Raw genomic sequence first — 20,451 nt, 5'->3', positions numbered from 1 at the left:
TTGTCTGTGGGCGAGGACTGGCCTGCCACCCAAGGCCTGTGAAAGTGTGGAATCATTGTCCAGGATGGGTTGTAGATCCCTGATGATGCGTTGGAGGCGTTTTAGCTGGGGACTGTATGTGATGGCCAGTTCAGTCCTGTTGGTTTCTTTCTTGGGTTTGTCTTGCAGTAGGAGGTTTCTGGGTACACGTCTGGCTCTATTGATCTGTTTCCTTATTTCCTCATGCGGGTATTGTAGTTTTGAGAATGCTTGGTGGAGATTTTGTAGGTGTTGGTCTCTGTCTGAGGGGTTAGAGCAGATGCAGTTGTACCTCAGTGCTTGGCTGTAGACAATGGATCGTGCCCGGGATGGAAGCTGGAGGCATGAAGGTAGGCATAGCGGTCGGTAGGTTTTCGGTATAGGGTGGTGTTAATGTGACCATCACTTATTTGCACCGTGGTGTCTAGGAAGTGGACCTCCCGTGTAGATTGGTCTAAGCTGAGGTTGATGGTGGGGTGGAAGCTGTTGAAATCGTGGTGGAATTTTTCCAGAGTCTCGTTCCCATGGGTCCAGATGATGAAGATGTCATCAATGTAGCGTAGGTAGAGAAGGGGCGTGAGTGGATGAGATCTGAGGAAGCGTTGTTCCAGGTCGGCCATAAAAATATTGGCATATTGTGGGGCCATGCGGGTGCCCATAGCGGTGCCACTGATCTGGAGATATATATTGTCATAAAATTTGAAATAGTTGTGTGTGAGGATAAAGGCACAGAGCTCAGCAGCCAGTTGTGCTGTGGCATCATCAGGGATACTGTTCCTGACAGTTTGTATTCCATCTGTGTGTGGGATGTTTGTGTAGAGAGCCTCTACATCCATGGTGGCTAGGATGGTGTTTTCTGGAAGGTCACCAATGCATTGTAGTTTCCTCAGGAAATCAGTGGTGTCACGGAGATAGCTGGGAGTGCTGGTGGCATAAGGTCTGAGTAGAGCACCATCCACCAATGTAGTATATGCCATCATATGCCAGCAATGCCCCTCTGCTATGTACATCGGCCAAACTGGACAGTGTGTACGGAAAAGGATAAATGGACACAAATCAGATATTAGGAATGGCAATATAAAAAAACCTGTAGGAGAACACTTCAACCTCCCTGGCCACACTATAGCAGACCTTAAGGTGGCCGTCCTGCAGCAAAAAAACTTCAGGACCAGACTTGAAAGAGAAACTGCTGAGCTTCAGTTCATCTGCAAATTTGACACCATCAGCTCAGGATTAAACAAAGACTGTGAATGGCTTGCCAACTACAAAACCAGTTTCTCCTCCCTTGGTTTTCACTCCTCAACTGCTAGAACAGGGCCTCATCCTCCCTGATTGAAGTAACCTCGTTATCTCTAGCTTGCTTGCATATATATACCTGCCCCTGGAAATTTCCACTACATGCATCTGACGAAGTGGATATTCACCCACGAAAGCTCATGCTCCAAAACGTCTGAGTATCAACTATGTGGGTAAAATGAGAATCACCATTCTATCAAATGGACTCAAAAAAAGCGATAAAAGACAAGAACACCATATCAACTGTTGGTGAACACTTTTTATAAACCATCACTTCATATCTGACCTTAGTCCTCGTCCTCAAAGGAAACCTGTATAATACCTTCAAAAGACTAGCCTGAGTGCTTTAATTCATAGCTCTGCTAGACACCAACAATCATGGACTTAATAAAGACACTGGATTTATGGCTCATTACAACAGTCTGTAACCCACTAACTCTCCTTTGTCCTGTGTCCACTTCATCTTGAATGGTCTCTTGCAAGTTGTGTTAATTCCTTATATGTTCCACCATTGTATTTAACTGCAACATTGTGTACCTGTCCCAGACTTGAAGAAGAGCTCTGGGTAAGCTAAAAAGTTTCTCTCTTTCACCAACAAAAAATGGTCCAATAAATTATATTTCCTCAACAGCTTGTCTCTAAATATTCTGGAACCAACACAGCCTACACCAACATTGCATGTATGTACAAAAAACTGTACATGGAAATGTAGTGCGTGCATATAGAGAAATAGTAACACACTGGTGTCCTTTTACAAAGATAAAATGTTAATGTCTTACTTTTTCCATTTCCAAGAGACTGTATTATTTGATAATCATCATTCTTTAAATGTTAACATACTCAACAGCAGCTACAAATTCACTTCCCTTTGATTATGTATATTTCTGTCCCCAGCACTGAACATATTACAACAAATGCTGGACATAAAGTATCAAACAGCATCTGTTCAGAGAAAAAAGCTGTTTTGATTGTTCTTTTATTCTTCATCTTATTAAAGTGTCTATATAAAAGTATCAGGCCTTGCTTATGCAAATAAACTGCACTGCTATATAAGGTGGAAGATGCAGCCTCCTTTTGACAAGCCTGGATCTTTCACCTGTGAAGTTCTAAAAGAGGCCTTTCTCTCACAGAGGGTACGTCTACACTACGGAATTATTCTGATTTTACATAAACCGGTTTTGTAAAATAGATTGTATAAAGTCGAGTGCACACGGCCACACTAAGCACATTAATACGATGGTGTGCGTCCATGGTCCAAGGCTAGCGACGATTTCTGGAGCGTTGCACTGTGGGTAGCTATCCCGTAGCTATCCCATAGTTCCCGCAGTCTCCTCCGCCCCTTGGAATTCTGGGTTGAGAGCCCAGTGCCTGATGGGGCAAAAATCATTGTCACAGGTGGTTCTGGGTACAGCCTCACCCCTCCCTTCGTGAAAGCAGCAGACAACCATTTTGCGCCTTTTTTCCTGGGTGAACTGTGCAAACACCATAGCACAGTAAGCATGGACCCTGCTCAGGTCAATACTGCAATCGTGGACATTGTAAACACCTCGCACATTCTCGTGCAGTCTATGCTGAAATGGGACCTGCAAAGCCAGATGAGGAGGAGGCGGCGGCTACAGCAGCGCGGCGACGAGAGTGATGAGGGCATGGACACAGAATTATCTCAAACCATGGGCCCCTGCACTTTGGAGATCCTGTTGGTAATTGGTCAGGTTCTAGCCATTGAACGCCGATTTTGGGCCCAGGAAACAAGCACAGACTGGTGGGACTGCATAGTTTTGCAGGTGTGGGATGATTCGCAGTGGCTGCGAAACTTTCGCATGCATAAGGGCACTTTCATGGAACTTTGTGACTTGCTTTCCCCTGCCCTGAAACGCCATAATACCAAGATGAGAGCAGCCCTCACAGTGGAGAAGCGAGTGGCAATAGCCCTCTGGAAGCTTGCAACTCCAGACAGCTACCAGTCAGTCGGGAATCAATTTGGAGTGGGAAAATCTACTGTGGGGGCTGCTGTGATGCAAGTAGCCAAAGCAATCATTAAGCTGCTGCTACAAAAGGTTTTGACTCTGGGAAATGTGCAGTTCATAGTGGATGGCTTTGCTGCAATGGGATTCCCTAACTGTAGGGGGTCGATAGATGGAACCCATATCCCTATCTTGGCACCAGAGCACCCAGTACATAAACCGCAAGGGATACTTTTCAATGGTGCTGCAAGCACTGGTGGATCACAAGGGACGTTTCACCAACATCCATGTGGGATGGCCTGGAAGGGTTCATGACGCTCGCGTCTACAGAAGCACTGCTCTGTTTAAACTGCTGCAGCAAGGGAATTACTTCCCAGACCAGAAAATAACAGTTGGGGATGTTGAAATGCCTATAGTTATCCTGGGTGACCCAGCCTACCCCTTGATGCCATGGCTCACAAAGCCATACATAGGCAGCCTGGACAGTGGTCAGGAGCTGTTCAACTACAGGCTGAGCAAGTGCAGGATGGTGGTAGAATGTGCATTTGGCCATTTAAAGGCGCGCTGGAGCACATTACTGACTCACTCAGACCTCAGCCAAACCAATGTCCCCTTTGTTATTGCTGCTTGCTGTGTGCTCCACAATCTCTGTGAGAGTAAGGGGGAGACCTTTATGGCGTGGTGGGAGGCTGAGGCAAATCACCTGGCTGCTGATTATGCGCAGCCAGACACCAGGGCGATTAGAAGAGCACACCACAAAGCGGTGCGCATCAGAGAAGCTTTGAAAATGAGTTTCATCACAGGCCAGGGTACGGTGTGACTGCTGTGTTTGTTTCCCCTTCATGAACCCCGCCCCTTTAGTGACTCCTTCCCTGTAAGCAACCCACCCTCCCCCTTCGATTACAGCTTGCTTAAGGAAATAAAGTCACTATCATTTAAAAATCATGTATTCATTATTAAAAAGTAATTAGAAAAAGAGGCAGAGAACTGAAAAGTATCCTGGGTGTGGTTTGGTAGGAGGATAGGAGGGAAGGAAAAGGCCATTAAACACATTTCAATGTAATGACAACCTTTAGGTTGGACTGTCCAAGGGGGTGGAGTGGGCGGGTGCACGAAGCCTTCCCCCACGCATTCTTACACGTCTGGGTGAGGAAGATATGGAACATGGTGAGTGGTGAGGGTGGTTACACAGGGGCTGCAGCGGCACTCTGTTACCCCGCTGCTGTTCCTGAAGATCCACCAGACGTCGGAGGATATCAGTTTGATCACGCAGCAGCTCCAGCATTGCATCCCGCCACTGCTGATCTTCCTGCCTACACCTCTGATTTTCCTGCTGCCACCTCTCATCTCGAGCGTCTCTCCTATCCTCACGTTGGTCCCTCCTGTCCTCACGTTGGTCCCTCCTGTCCTCACGTTCACTGGCATCTTTCCTGTACTTCGCTACCACGTCCTTCCACTCATTCAGATGAGCTCTTTCATTGCGGGTTACTTCCATGATTTCCGAGAACATTTCATCTCGCATCTTCTTTTTCCTCCACCTTATCTGAGATAGCCTTCGGGATGGAGTAGGGAGGCTTGAAAAATGTGCAGCTGCATGAGGGAGGGAAAAAAGGGAGAGAAGTATTTAAAAAGATACATTTTACAGAACAATGGTTATACTCTTTCACAGTGAACAACACTATTCACCTTACACAGCACATGTGATTTCACTACAAGGTCGCATTTTGCATCTTAATATTGAGTGCCTGCAGCTCTGGTGTTACAGATCTCACAGACGCAGGTCCGGGCATCAGAATTCAGCTTGCATGCGGCCATGGTAAGCCATTGTCTTTTGAGTTCTGCAGCCTTCATATACACAGTGCCCTCTGATGCTTCTTTCCTGTTAACATGCAGCAGCAGAAGCCAACCCCCTGCCATCCAATTCTCTAGGATGATTGCTTTACCCCTCCCCCCACCGCATGGCTGGTATCATGGAAGATCACTGCTAATCACCCCCCTTCCCCCTCCCCCACCGCGTGGCTGGTAGCTGGGAAGATTCCTGCTAGCCAAACGCAAAAAAGCTCAGTGCTATCTTTCCTCCCCTCCCCCCGCTTTGCTACATGCAAGGAAGGATTTCTTTTAAGCAACAGCCCAGCAGGAAAATGGCCATCTCCGTCCCCTTAATTAAATTCCTGAATTTCAACCAGGTTACCATGAACGATATCACTCTGCTGAGGATAACAGAGCGAGATAAAGAATGGATGTTTCTTGAATGCCAGCAATCACCGGGACCATACGCAGCTATGCTTTGTCATGCAATGATACCCGATTACTTGCTACGTGCATGGCGTGGTAAAGTGTCCTACCATGGTGGATGGAACAAGGCTGCCTTGCCCAGAAACCTTCTGCAAAGGCTTTTGGAGTACCTCCAGGAGCGCTTCATGGAGATGTCCCTGGAGGATTTCCGCTCCATTCCCAGACATGTTAACAAAACTTTTCCAGTAACTTTACTGGCTGCGAATGCATCCCAAGCCCTCATGGCAAATCAATCATTAAAAAATACTTGCTTTTAAACCATGTTTTATATTTACAAAGGTACACTCACCAGAGGTCGCTTCCATGGCTTCACTGTCTGGGCTAGTGGCTTCAGAGGGCTGGGAGGGTAATTCCATCAGGGTCACAAAAAGCTCCTGGCTGTTGGGGCTAATGGAGTGCTGTGTGCTCGCTGCAAGGTCGTCCTCCTCCTCCTCATCTTCCCCCTCCTCAGAATCCTCAGCCATGGTTGAGATTACAACCCCCACCTCAGAATCCATGGACAGGGGTGGGGTACTGGTGGCCCAGCCCCCTAAAATTGCATGCAGCTCAGCGTAGAAGCTGCATGTTTTCGGCCCTGACCCGGACCTTCCGTTTGCTGCTTTGGTTTTCTGGTAGGCTAGTCTGAGCTCCTTAACTTTCACTCTGCACTGCACTGAGTCCCTGGTGTGGCCTTTTTCCATCATAGCCTTGGAAATTTTTTCAAATATTTTTTCATTTCTTTTGGAATGGAGTTCTGTTAGCACTGAATCCTCTCCCCATATAGCGATCAGATCCAGTATCTCCCGTGCGGTCCATGCTGGAGCTCTTTTTCGATTCTCAGGAGACTGCATTGTTACCTGTGCTGATGAGCTCTGTGTGGTCATCTGTACTGATCAGAGCTCCACGCTGGCCAAACAGCAAATGAAATTCAAAAGTTCGCGGGGCTTTTCCTGTATACCTGGCCAGCACATCCGAGTTCAGATTGCTGTCCAGAGCAGTCACAGTGGTGTACTGTGAGATACCGCCCGGAGGCCAATACCGTCAATTTGCGGCCACACTAACCATAATCCGATATGGTAATACCGATTTTAGCGCTACTCCTCTCGTCAGGGAGGAGTACAGAAACCGATGTAAAGAGCCCTTTATATCGATATAAAGGGCCTCATAGTGTGGACAGGTGCGGCGTTAATTCGGTTTAACGCTGCTAAAATCGGTTTAAATGCGTAGTGTAGACCAGGCCTGAAACACTCCTTTGGCACAGAGCCACAAAGAGGCTTCAGCTGGAGCTGCAGAGCTGACAGAAAACATCCTGCTGTTGACAATGTAAAAGCCAGGGACCACTACTGAAACCATAAGAATGTTCCAAGTGAAAGGCAACATGTAATCATCTTATTCTGAAGATGATTGTCGGGGGGCGGTTCCCAGTGTGTTGAGTGGGGCAGGGAAAGGAGAGACACATGAAGCTTGAACATCAAAAAGACAAACTTAGAAGTGGAGACATATGGGAAGAACATAGTCACAAAAAAACACTTCTATATACTTTAACAAAAAAGTTTTCAAACATTGATTTTCAGGAGCTTTCTTTAAAAACTCACTAGAGGCCAGATTATTGGCTGCTGTAAACAGACTTTCATGACATTCCAATTTACACCGTCCCAGGATCTTTAACAATGGAGGGCCAGATTTACTGAGGTATTTATGTGCCTAAAGAGGAATATAGGGCCAGTTCAGGGTCCAATACTGTTCAATATTTTCATTAATGACTTGGATAAGGGAGTGGAGAATGTGCTTATAAAATTGGCAGATGATTCCAAGCTGGGAGGGACTTAAGCACTTTGAGGGGGGGCGGGATTAGAATTCAAAATGAACTTGACAAATTAGAGAATTGGTCTGAAATCAACAAGATGAATTTCAATAAAAAGACAAGTGCAAAGTACTTAATTTAGGAAGGAAAAATTCAAATGCACAACTACAAAATGGGAAATAACTGGCTAGGAGATAGTACTGCAGAAAAGGAACTGAGAGCTGTCCCACCTGGATGCTCTCATTCCAGTTCCTAACAGAAAAGTATCCACACTTCCCAAGACCACTAGCACAATTGGTCCCAGCTAGCACCATTGTTGGTAATTTCATTAGAAAGGCTAAGGACTGAATGGACATGGAAATCAAACAACTTTCTGACTCCCTGAAGCAGTCAGTCCAGGTCATCATGGAAGCAGGGCAATACAAGGATATTCATGATGTACCTGTTCTGTACATAGAGGACTTCAGGCTCCTGATCTGTCCATTGGCACCTTTGTTTTCAACTAAATTAATTTAAAAGCAAATTCTTAAGAGCTTTAAAAGCATCTTACATGATAAAGATTATCAATGGGGGTAGGAGAAGAAAGGGGCTGAGCAGAAAAACACTCTGTCCTAATGTCTCAAGAGAAGTAAGGAAGAAAAATTAACCCACAGGCTTTTTTTTTTTTTAAAACGTTTTGAGAGATGTTCAGATACTTCAGTGATAAGTGTCATAGTAAAGACCTGGATGGATTATAGTACATTAAGAAGGAGCAGTACTTGGACCTGAATGGTTTTCAAATCCTAATAAAATAGATTTTGGTGCTCTCTCAACATAAGGAATAACATGATCTAGCTCTTTAATTTTAGATTTGCATATTTGAGACTTTTTATAATAATAATTTGTACAGTTTCCAAGAGAGAGGGGACTTTGCCAGGAAGAGAGTTGGCTACTTGTGACAAATTTTGCCCATAGTTGTGGAAATAATGGCAAGAGAATATAGTGAAAAGAATAATTCAGTCAACCTAAAAAAAAAAAAAAAAAAAGACATAAGGCACAATGTATCTTGGATCCATTTGGTACATTTTTTAAAAATGTGGATAAGATAGGATTGACAAGCAGCACAAATTGCTTCACAGTCCAAAAAAGGGATCAGTTTCTGAACATCTTAACGATGGCTTAATCTGTGCAAAATAAAATCTCAAATATCACATTGGTTCTCTGACTATATTGCCAAATACAGTAACTTGAAAACTAGTAAAATATACCTCTATACAGGTGTACAAAGTACACCTCTACCCCAAAATAACGCTGTCCTCGGGAGCCAAAAAATCTTACCGCATTATAGGTGAAACTGTGTTAAATCAAACTTGCTTTCATCTGCCGAAGCGCGCAGCCCCGCCCTCCTGGAGTTCTGCTTTACCGTGTTATATCCAAATTCATGTTATAACGGGTCGTGTTATATCGGGGTAGAGGTGTAACATGTTTCCAATTATCAAAATCAAGCTTAAGGTATATTAGCAGGAAAAAAAGATATTAAATATTTGTTTATTGATTATTTTGACCCATCATGAGTTTCCTGTCACACTCTTCAAACTGACGGCTGGGTGGATACTACAAAAACTGTATCAGGTCTAGCAGGGAATACTAGGACTTCCTGATACAGAGAGATGTATTCTGTTAGTGGCAAACTGGTACTTCAATTGTGAAAGAGAGAAAAACGCACCCATAAGGAAATGGCTGTGAGCTTGAAGAATGTGGTTTTCATTTGTTAAACAGAGCACATGGAGAACATGTTTCCATTTGCCTTCAGACTTCACGTCTGCAATTCCCTTCTGTCAAACTAACTGATGAAAATCAGCTTATCAGGTGAGTTATGCTTAGAGAATTTCTTAGAGAAAACTTTCTAAAATGTTTTTTGAAAATAGGTAGTGGATTTGCCTTCCTCTCTTTGTGTAAAGAACTATTCATAATTTCAGTCCTTTAAAATCAGAATGTATGGGAACCATATGTATCTTCAGCAGTGATATTCAGATTAGCTGAACTCACTGGTGAGTGTATTACAGGTCCCACTCTGTGCCTCATTCAAAGAAGAGATGAGTCTGTCACTGTCCCAGCTAAGTACTTTTGGCTCTTTAGCCCAAGCTGTGGCAACTCATGCTTTTAGCTCTGGAGGTCCCTGGTTAAATCACCAGTGTGCCAGCCAAGATGGGGGCCACCGCATAGTTATATCTGCATATACACTAATCAGTCATGAGCTCACCTAGTTAAATAATAATTATTGATCATTTGCATTCTAATAGTGCCTAGAGATCCCAATAAAACTCAACTTCCCATTGCTCTGGGCAACTAACTGTAGAAACAGATAGTTATGGACAATCCCTGCTCCCAGATGCTTACAGTCTAAAGCCCCATTCCTGCAAGTCATGGCATGCAAGAGGACCCTTCTGCCCACATCAGACCAGATTTAAGACAAGATACAACAAGTGAAGGTGACAAACTGACAGAGGAATGGCTACAGGAACATGTTTCATAGATGGAGTAATTTTTTTGAGGAGATAAAACAAGCAAAATTAAATATCAGTAACTTCTAGTGCCACCTTTCTTGATGATAATAGTTCTGTTACGGCCATTCATCCTACATTGTTTATAGCTCATATGAATGAGGATTTCATACGAAAGGGCATGCACTGAATGACATATGGTAAATACCTCATAAAAGAGAGGAAAGGAGAATGAAGAATCGGAGAGAAAGGCTGCTAACAGAGAAATGATTCTTCCATGAGAATATAGCAGAGTCTCCAGAGTTAAGTCTCCTGGGTAAAAACCAAGCATTGCAATATATTAGTGAACATTTAGCAGCTGCTGCACAGTAGATGAGTGTAAATAGACTATCATCAAGCCTCTCAGAGAGATGCAATGACCTGCAAGTTTCACTTTCATTACTGAAAGTGAATCATCAGCCAGGCAATGCTTGAACAAGACAACCCTAATCATGCTGGAAACAAGATTTGAATTTCCTACAAATCATTAGTTCTCTCAGACAGGTTTTTAAACTGTATCTATAACATGATTTTAATGCTTGATTTCCCCCAGGTCTTCTATTCCCATTTTCAGTCCAGAGTCAAACGTTTATTTTCAGACTCAGATATGAAAAATTGCTGGCACTTCTTAAATGAGAAGCTGGAATACTCAAATTCTAAATAACATTTTGTCTGCATCTCAGAAGTTGGCAGTTTGGAATTAATACAATATACAGTTTAAATGGGCAAAGAAAAACAAAGCAAGATTAGTAAAAGCAGCAAAGAATCCTGTGGCGCCTTATAGACTAACAACGCAAGATTAATAATTCAGTTCCCCATGAATAAATACAAATATAAACAGAATACATTAATATGGCATTAGATTATCTTTCTGAAACTCAACGGCTTCACTATGTGTTTATTACATAGTAGTACTTCTCTTATTTGACATAACTCTACAAGAAGGCCCCTGAGCCATTATTTTACAACATTCAACTGCCATAGTAGAGTTGGTTCAAGACAGACATGTACGGGCATTTAGCTACTCAAGTCCAGCGTTGAATATTTCTGAACTCTCCAACTCACTGACTTACTATTATCTATCTCCCAGTGCAACTACTGCTTCTGGAAATGATTAGCCGTAATGAGGTGTAACATGCTGGTAACAGTATTTAGATAACTGCTCCATCTAAAGTCACAATCCTGGAAACACTTATGCATGTGCTTAATTTTAATCCCATTGATTTAAACTGAAAACATGTCAGATGTTTTGACCAAATATTTTTATGCATATGCAATATCTATGCCCTCATATGCGTATAAAATATTTACACACATCTAGATATATTTATGCTTACATTTTTATTGAATATGGCAGTTAGTGTCTTACTAAGTTCGTATCTTATAGCAATATTGCTAACATTTCTTATGTTGTACTTTATTGTCCAATATTCTTGCTATAAGTTAGTAACAGACCCAGTTTATAATTCAGGCCTCTGTATTTTTCCTTTTCTGGTGAACATTAACTTCTTTCAGGATTTTTTTTTTTAAAGCAGCAATTCAGGGAAAATTAAACAATCCTTTTGGGCACTGTGTCTAAAATTATTTTCTCTTTTGATTTTTCAAAGCTCAGATTCCTGAAATCACAAATGTTTACTTTCACATGCTCATATGTAAGTTTCTGTAGGACCCAGGAGAGCAACTCTGTAGTTAACTATACTGTTAAGGGATTTTTGTTAACTTGTGGTGCTGGTGTTTCCTACAACTTCCTACACAGTATCAAAATGAAAGCTTTCATGTAAAAGATCCTATTTTCAGTAACCCTCCCACCCCTTTCCTTGAACTCTTTGCAACATTTCAATATTATCACCTGACATCACATGCTGTTCACCATTCTAACCAGATCCAGTTCTTTACAGTGAAGTACTTGGTTCTGGACTATGCTACAATCTGTGGATATGGGAACCAATTCAGATCACAAAAGGAAAATAGACTCAAGCCTCTGACCAAAATGAACCTGATTTGTGTAGAGGGGTGTGTGTGTGTGTGTGTGAGAGAGAGAGACACACACACACACACACACAAATCAGGTTCAAATGAAGTGACACACACTCCTCAGTACTATTACTAGTTTTTCCCATCTGGTCCACCTCTGGAAGTACCAGCAATATCATTACTCTAATTTGCAAGATTTACAGAGCAAATATATTTGGATATATGTATCTGAAGTGAACCTCAAATATTTTTATAGTGTTGCCCATTACAACGACAACTTTAATTGATAAACGAGAACAGAATTTTTTCCAGTGTATTTCAAGAATTAATACACTGCATGTACCTCAGAAGTGTCAACTGCTGTTTAAAAGTTCATTTTAACTTCACAAGTGCAAGGCAATTATTACTGAAACTGCATAGTCACACTCTAGCAGTGTTTTCTGTTTTCTTAGGTCCTGATCTAACTTGCATTGATATCAGTGGGAGTCTTTCAATTAACGTTAATACAATTGGACTGGGCACAGTTTAAGACAGATGCAAAAGGCTGGCTCAGATCAGTCACAATTTTTTAGTGTTTGCTTTTAGCCATCCCATGTTATTCTTATTATTTGTATTGTAATAACGCACAATACAGTTGTGCTAGGCACTGTACAACATAAATGAAGAAGACGGTCCCTGCTCCAGAACATTCACAATCCTATAGCCTGTAATTTATGTCTCGGCCATGTAACATAAATGTTCTGGCAGAGAAGTTCTCTATCCACACAGTGCATATGACATGTCTGTAGTGTGCACATTACTGATCTGCTTAGAATTCCAGCAATCAGTAGTAACGCTGTGATGGATTTAAAAGTTTTCGATGTGTACATTATGGTCCCGTTTTCAAATGGCCTCCCTTAACTGCACCAACAAAATTTGCAGATATCGATTTTTGCATACAAAGGTTTAGATTGTGCAACAATTCTTATTGTGCTATCCACTTATTCACACAAGTGCCACTGAAGTCAGACTAGCACAACCTAGCCAAAATGAGTAGTAGTACAGGCAAGGTAGTATTTGAACTCACAGTTCCCTATTTTGAGTGTGCGGGTGCTGTTTTTTAAAAAACATGAAAATAGTTTTGCCAGCAAACATAACCGGTATATTCACAGAATCTAGTTTTGCCAGCAAATACTATAACTATATTCACAGAATCTTACAAACGTAGAACTGGCAGGATGAAGTATGCCTATGCCATGCCTCACAGTTGTCTGTCTAAGCTATTCTTAAACACGAGGATTCTATAGACATCTTGGATAACCTGTTCCAGTGTTTAACTGTCCTTGTAGTTAGAAAGTTTTTCCTAATATCAAACCTGAATTTCCCTTGCTGCAAATTAAGCCAATTATTGCTTGTCCTACTCTGGGTGGACACAAAAGGCAATTGATCAACATCCTCTTTAGAACAATCTTTTACATAGTTGAAATCTGTTGTATCCCCCATTTGATCTTCTCTAAACTAAACGTGTCCATTTCTTTCAACATTTCCTCATGGGTCAGGTTTTCTAAACCTCTTATTTTTGTTGCTCTCCTCTGGACTTTCTCCAGTTTGTTTACACAATTCTTAAAGTATGGTGCCCAGGACTGGATACAAAATTCCAGCTGAGACCTCACCCGTGCAGAGTAGAGAGAAACCATTAGCTCCTGTGTCTTACGTATGACGCTCCTGTTAATATATTCCAGAATGATGCTTGTATTTTTCACAACAGCAAAATTGCTGACTCGATTCAATTTGCAATCCACCATAACAACCCCTAGATCCTTTTCTGCAGTATCTCTGCCTAGCCAGTTATTCCCCACTTTGCACTTCATAGCCAAATTTTCAAACAGCACTGTCTCTGATTGGCTCATTCTACTTTAGTAACACACCTGTCAGCAACATTAAAGAATTCTAATAATCCACAGCACAAGTCTTTTAGTGCAGTGGAACTTCATAGCGTTTTGTGGATTTCACCCCTCGTCTCCTGCAATGTCTTTAACGGACTGAGGATGTTGAGCCTTTGCTGAGGATAGGCCATCGTAGCAATGTAGAGAGTCTGCTATTGCTAATATTCAAGCATTACATATTTTCTTTTGTGCTACCACAGAATTCTGTTCAAAAGAGACTGTAGTTTAAAAAAAAAGGTAAAAGTAATATATAAAAAGCTACTTTTACTTCACTCTGTAGAAAAACACAGGGCAACATGCTGTGCATTCTTTTATGAGGTGATAAAGTAGCTTCGAAAATGAGCCAACTAGTTATCTCTCATCTTCCATATATCCATGCCAAGAATCATGTTGTGCTACAACATCCAAGGAGGAACAAGAAATTATAGTTGAACCAGGAAAGATTTACATTCTTCCATTTAGTATGCTCATGTTGTACAATTATCTGTTTTTTGGGAAGGCCATAAAAGTTGGTGTCAGGCTTCCTTTATTTTGCAAACCTATAAATGTAAGATTGATTTATATTTTTAAAGCTGTTCCTAGGGCTGAATATTTGCCACTATGATTTTTCCTACAGCTCACAGATTATTAATGGTCCCTATTACAGTGCTAGCTTTTGGAGCCCATGAATCAGGTGACTGGTCTGCCCCCCAATTTATGGTTCAGGAGGTGGGAGTTTCCCATGACAAGTTGTGGGTGCCATATAGGCTGCTGCAGGTGGTATTAGAGTTGCTGCAAGCTTTGCCCCAGCTGGCTGCTTTTAAATGAGCCAATTTGTGTGCTGAGCAGCCAGCATGGCCCCTGATCACAAGAGGTCCAGGCTAATGAGGGTCTAAGGTACATTGCAAGGTCCATTTGTTCTCCATAACTGCAAGGAAGTGGGAAAACTGTGGAGGTAGAGTTTAAACATGTTCCAGCTGGTTGGTGTCAGAGCTCTCAGCTGCACTGGTATTAAAGGCTGTGAATGCTACCCCAGACATAGGTGGTGTCCTTCAGGACAGGGGCCAATAGCTGACTAGTGGGGAAAGATGCCCCTCCTGCAGACTAGCTCTGGACCCTCTCTGCTCTTCTCCCCTACTCCTATGAGGCTTATGAGGGACAGCTGCCACATGTCAACAGGAGCATTCAGAGAGGGGATGGTTGAACAAGATGAAGTTGGTGGGCCAACACATTCACAACAGGGAAGAGAGAACAGGAAGCAGATCCAGCCTTGAGCTACTGGGCTTCTTCTGTTCCCTCCCTCTGCCTTGCCTTCCCATCCATGGGCCCTCACTCACATAGCTAGTTCCCTCCTCACCTCTCTCCTATTGAGAGTCTGTCATCTCCTCTTCAGCAGCCCCAGGGCTCACTGGCTTCCCTGTGCTTCTGGGAGAGAAGGGAAAAGGAGATCAGCAGTTGCAGCAGCCCTACAGGTGGGAGTGGGGGAGAAGAGGGAGGCAACACTGTAATTAGTTGGGTGGTTGTGACCCTGGAACCTCTGGCAGAGACCACAAGGGGGGACAGAGTTTTACAGGGATCCCCTGGGTCGGGTATATACATATTAGTTCACCAAAGGGTGGCATGTAAGATCGCGACTGAGAAGCAGTACCCTGCTGGTCATCATAATAATTGTGAAATGTATATAAGGATAATATTTAAGAAGTTACTTTTCAGGATAGATGGCTATGTTCTTCAGGGAAGGCAGGTCACCAGGCAGTGACATTCCTTCAACAGGTTCCTTTCAGACATAGGATAACAGACACTTCTCTCTGTCTGGTTATTGTGCTCTGCCCGCTTCACATTGGTGGTCTATTTGAATACTGAGCCTGATGCTAATGAAAAGATTGACAAGAGAGGCAAGCCACAGGAAAAAGCAATCATCCAAGGATATTTATGAAGAAGAACAAAGGACTGTCCTAATATATCTAAGGATATCAAGAGACCCCTTGTGTTCTTCACCTAGGAGACATGCTGACAACATGTGTTGTCTCATGAAAAAGATATCACAGCCTGGCTGGAAAGCATTGGTGAACAATGTCTTATTAATTCTGTTCTCTAGAATGCTTGTTATGATTTTATGTAATATATAATCCTTTGTTTCCAATACTTCTATTTGCTGTCACTGGAATCTCTATACTTTGCTAAATTAACTTTTACGTGTTTCCAATATAAACATATCTAAGTGCTCTGTGTCAAGCTCAGAGGTGATCTTAAGTGTAACTGGTAAGCTGGGGTATACTGCTTCCTTGGAAGCAGTGAATCTGTGAACACAGTGAGCAACCAGTGGTTCAGGTGCACCATGCTCCAGGGAGACAATCAGAGGTTGGAGTGTGCTAATCACTAACTGGGGAGCTGATCCCTGGAAGGCACAGAACAGGTTCTCGCTCTCAGGGAAAGTGATTGCAAGGTGCTTCACATCCCTGGATGCCCTAGGGAAGTGTCACGGGGTAGAGAGCTGGTATTAGTCTATGAGTGAAAGCAGCCAGCCTTAATTGGATCTGTGTAAAGGGCACAGGTTGCATTGAGGAGCTTAATTGTATGGGTTGTCTGCACCTAACCCTGCACTGGGGCCCCATAAGAAGCCCAGCCCCTCCCCACAGCAGCCCAGGCAAGGATTCCTCCTCCAAACTAGTCAAAACATGGAACACCTGGCGTTTGATTATGCATCGCAATACATAAAAACTATAAAACTCATTTTTCAGGATGTTCATCTTACTATTTTTACCAGGCCACCCCCGCCATATACACACACCAGTTAACCTGTTACAAATTGCAAAGCTGGTTTACCTAATGCAGCCAGTGTGGAAAAACGAGTTTTCCTAATTTAAAAAGTTAGAGTCTGTCACTTAGTGCATGATGTGCACCAAAATACAGGTGTTGCACTTTTCATTTCAGTGGCTTGTCTCTCACATTGGCAGATTCGCAGATTGAGAGGTATGGTTGTTCATATGCTGACTAAAGATAAAAGGGGGATAATAGGAGTGGTCTATTTTATAGTTGTATATGTTTGAATTGTGCAGGAGCCCTTAGCTCAAGAGATAGGTGCTCTTTTTTTAGTGGTGGTGTGTACAAATCTAAACAAACAGCAGCAGTTTTACTGACAGCAAGGGACTCCTGCATTCCAATACCAGTGCTCTCACTGACTCAAACCAGTTAAGCCAACTTGTTCAATAGAGTGAGTGCCTCATTGTTTGGGTCTCGGTTTAGGGGTTTCAAAATTGAGGACCCCAAGACGGAGGCACCAAGAAATAGTGCCCTCTTTTGAAAATTGTCCTTAACCTTTCTGTCTGTTCTCTTCCTATAAAATAGAGATGATACATACTTACTGTCATGCTGTCTGGAGTGGCTGATGACTGTGAGTGCCTACTTCAAGGCAAACTCCCTAAATTGGTAATGTGTTCTATAATTAGAACTCCCTAAATTGGTAATGTGTTCTATAATTAGATTTCACAATCCAGGAACAAACGTGAACTCCTGGATCGCTATACCAGGCTTGCCACAAACAGTCCACTCAGACTCTCCAGTTTATCTTACCACTCAGACAAACTGGACTTTGTGATAAAAAGGTCACTTATACCAAAAATCACATCAAATCAGTTTGCTCCCAGTCTCAAGAGACCAGTCACTTACCCCAGATCAATTGGTTCTCTAGATCTTAGAGACAACACTAGTAGCCAATTCTATAGTAAATTAACTGAAGATTTATTAGCTAGGAAAAGAAAATGAGTTATTGAGAGGTTAAAGTGTGTAAAATATATGTACAGGCGAGTCATAGTCTGCGATTCCAAATGTTGTCAGCAATGTAATAAACTGCTAGTTTCCCAAAAATCTTTTTAGGGTACCGAGATTGTCTCTGGGGATCTCCCATGTTGGCTTTTCCTTTGATGACAGAGAGTGAGGAATGCATTTACAGTCTTTGACCTCTGATAGCACACACAATGGCCACTTGCTTTGAAATTAGCACTTTTCTGTTATTCTTCATTTGCATTCCACAAGACCTCTTCCTGTTTGATGGGTTATTTAGTTTCAGGGTATACACTAGGTAAATGTTTGCTATTACACCATAACTGGATACAGATAAGTAAAAACAATGCAACTAACATTCTATTCATTTTCAAGACATTTAAACACCAAATACACTCTTATACATTTAACAATTACTTTGATCTATATTATTACACAAGTGAATTGACCAGGGGCTTTGGTCAATTCACACTTACCTCACCAGGTGATGATCAGTTAGTTAATTGTTGGGAAGTGTTACTGTATATGTTAAAATTCTACAGAATGCACACAGTATGCCAATGGCTGGGGCCTACTTGTTCTAAGACCCACGTTTTTTCTGAGAATTGTCCCTGGGGAAGAGCCCTAAATCATTTCCATAATCCTAGAACAAATCCTAGTCTTATTATAGTGGACATCAATTGGTTACATTTGCTCAAAGGTGGGCCTGGAATAACGTTTCTCAGGCTTACATAAAAATACTAAAGCAAGTTCTGATTAACAGGTTGAGAAAGTTAATTTGATGAACTACTTCTATCTGTTCATTGAAAGTGCCTGGACCCTTCACCATCACTTTGGAAATTCTGCTAGTTCTGTTCAGTTTACAGATTCAGAATCAAATTAAATTACATTTAGTCTCTAATTAAAAAATGTGATGTTGGACAGTTAGTACCCCAGTAAACTAAACCAAAGATTGGAAAAGGCACAGCATTAATGCTATTGCATGACAACGACTGCAGAAACAATTGGAAATTATGCAAAGTTCACTGCCTTCTTTCTATGGCTGCATTCATCAACACTTTACTCTTCCAGTATATAAGTGGGCACTGGTTACAAAATTAATATACATATTGCTTTATGATATACCTGCTATGATTACCTGGAGTCATTTGACATGTTTATTATTTTGTCATTAGAGATGAAGCTGGAAGCTGCACAAGCAACCTTAATTCTGGCATTTCCTAATTTTTTAAGTGCTTGACTTTGCAACCTTAACATTTTCTTTTAATACCATTTTGTATGTAATATCTATTGAGAACATGAAAGTTACCTCACTACCACGGCACATAACTTTTCATAAAGTAAGGTAAATAGGACATAATGTGTTCATAAATGCAGCTTTATAGTTTAAATGCCATCATTTGGTGAAGAGAGAAGGGAATACTCTTGAGTGAAATATAACTGCAGGGGATTACAAATGAAAAAAATATATCCGCTAACTGCAGAAGTTGAGGCTAAAATCTAGTTTAAGACTCACAGGGGTGAGCAGCATAATGTGGATCTTTACTACTCAATGCAAAATAGAGAAAACCAATAACTCTTCATGGGCTACCATTTCCAAATCAAAATATCACTTCCTTGTGCTCTCAATGCCAAGGCTATTCTCTCAGTCAAACACAGGACCAGAGATATGGGGAGCTTACAAGGTAAAGTTGTAGATCATAAATAGCATAAATCTAAACATGAGGAGGAAACTGAAAACAACCCCTCTGGACTTTAAAACTTTCACTGTACGAGAGTCTGGATCTGAATTTCATTTAGTGAATTTCATTTCACTAAAATCCTTTTATACTTCTTTGGAAGTATAAATAAGGCCTTGGTGTAAATGACAGCAAGTCCCTCCATCTTACTTCGTAACAGTGGCCTCATAATCGGGAGCAGGCCTGCTTTTAAGACATTTCCCTGAGAAAAGTAACGGACTCCACACACCAAAAATTTGATAGCGTGCAGCACCCACTTGCCTTTGCTGAAAGCATGATGGCAGCCATATCAATAAAGGCTACACAACAGTACAGCAGAACACAGGACAGTAAGGAAAGCAAAATGGAAGAACATGATACAGACAGGATAGATAAAGACTGTCCCTATGTACGAAATGTTCTCACCCTGGACTGAAGTAAAATGTTTGGAATCTATATCAGGGCTAAAGGTGTTATGAACCTACAAGTCCAAAAGGGTAGAAAGGTGATGATAGTGGCCAGTTCTTGTTTTAATTGTTAATGGAGTATCTTTCAGATTTTCCAGAATCAAATGGGAAAAAAAGGCTCAGATAGGGCATTGCCTAATTCAGCAATGCCTGTGCCCATTGAATAATATTTATTCACAGGAATAATCCTACAGATTTCACAGAAAATGAACACAGAGGGCAGGAGCAAAGCTGAAATAAAAATTCACTTTTAAATTCCTGTGAATGTTCATAAAGAATGTTTGGGGGCTTTTTGTCCAGATTTACTAATAGTCTTGCCTCAAAAATACTTCCCTGCCCCCTCAAAGGAAGCAACAACATAGTGTGTTTTCCTGAAGTGGTTTGTGTCTTAACATTGTGTTAAGAAATTTCATCACAGAACAGTGCCAGGCCCAGTCATTCTTTGAGGCCACTGTGGAATCAGTGATTTCCAGACTAAAATCTTATTCTCCCATTCCAACCAAAACATAGTGCAATGCAGCAAAACTTTGGGGCAGAATACATTTTAAATACAATATTTTACAGAATAGAGTGCTAAGAGAGAATCACCTATAGGTCCCAATATGAAAAAGCCTTTACAATCACACTTGTAAACACATTTAGTCTCTAGTCTCATAGACTCATAGACTCATAGGTCAGAAGGGACCAATCTGATCATCTAGTCTGACCTCCTGCACAAGGCAGGCCA

The 20,451-nt window shown here is 41.8% G+C and overlaps 2 protein-coding genes across 5 annotated transcripts in view; one reads left to right on the top strand and one right to left on the bottom strand.

The window, feature by feature from the left end:
- The window catches only part of GABRB1 (gamma-aminobutyric acid type A receptor subunit beta1), a 289,303-nt gene that overhangs the window by 193,423 nt on the left and 75,429 nt on the right, over window positions 1-20,451 (top strand). The gene's annotated exons all lie outside the window — the stretch shown is intronic.
- Window positions 4,284-6,044, bottom strand: LOC127048324 (uncharacterized). The gene is made up of 2 exons (XM_050948060.1): window positions 5,863-6,044; window positions 4,284-4,868 (listed from the first exon to the last, which is right to left on the bottom strand). Exons 1-2 carry the CDS (start codon window positions 6,035-6,037, stop codon window positions 4,351-4,353), a joined length of 693 nt encoding a protein of 230 aa, XP_050804017.1. The 5' UTR covers window positions 6,038-6,044; the 3' UTR covers window positions 4,284-4,350.

The sequence above is a fragment of the Gopherus flavomarginatus genome, chromosome 3 (assembly GCF_025201925.1).
Source record: "Gopherus flavomarginatus isolate rGopFla2 chromosome 3, rGopFla2.mat.asm, whole genome shotgun sequence".
In the NCBI taxonomy this organism is placed as follows: domain Eukaryota; kingdom Metazoa; phylum Chordata; order Testudines; family Testudinidae; genus Gopherus; species Gopherus flavomarginatus.
The sequence above is the reverse complement of the archived record's forward strand: the minus strand, read 5'-3'. Positions and strand labels throughout refer to the sequence as shown.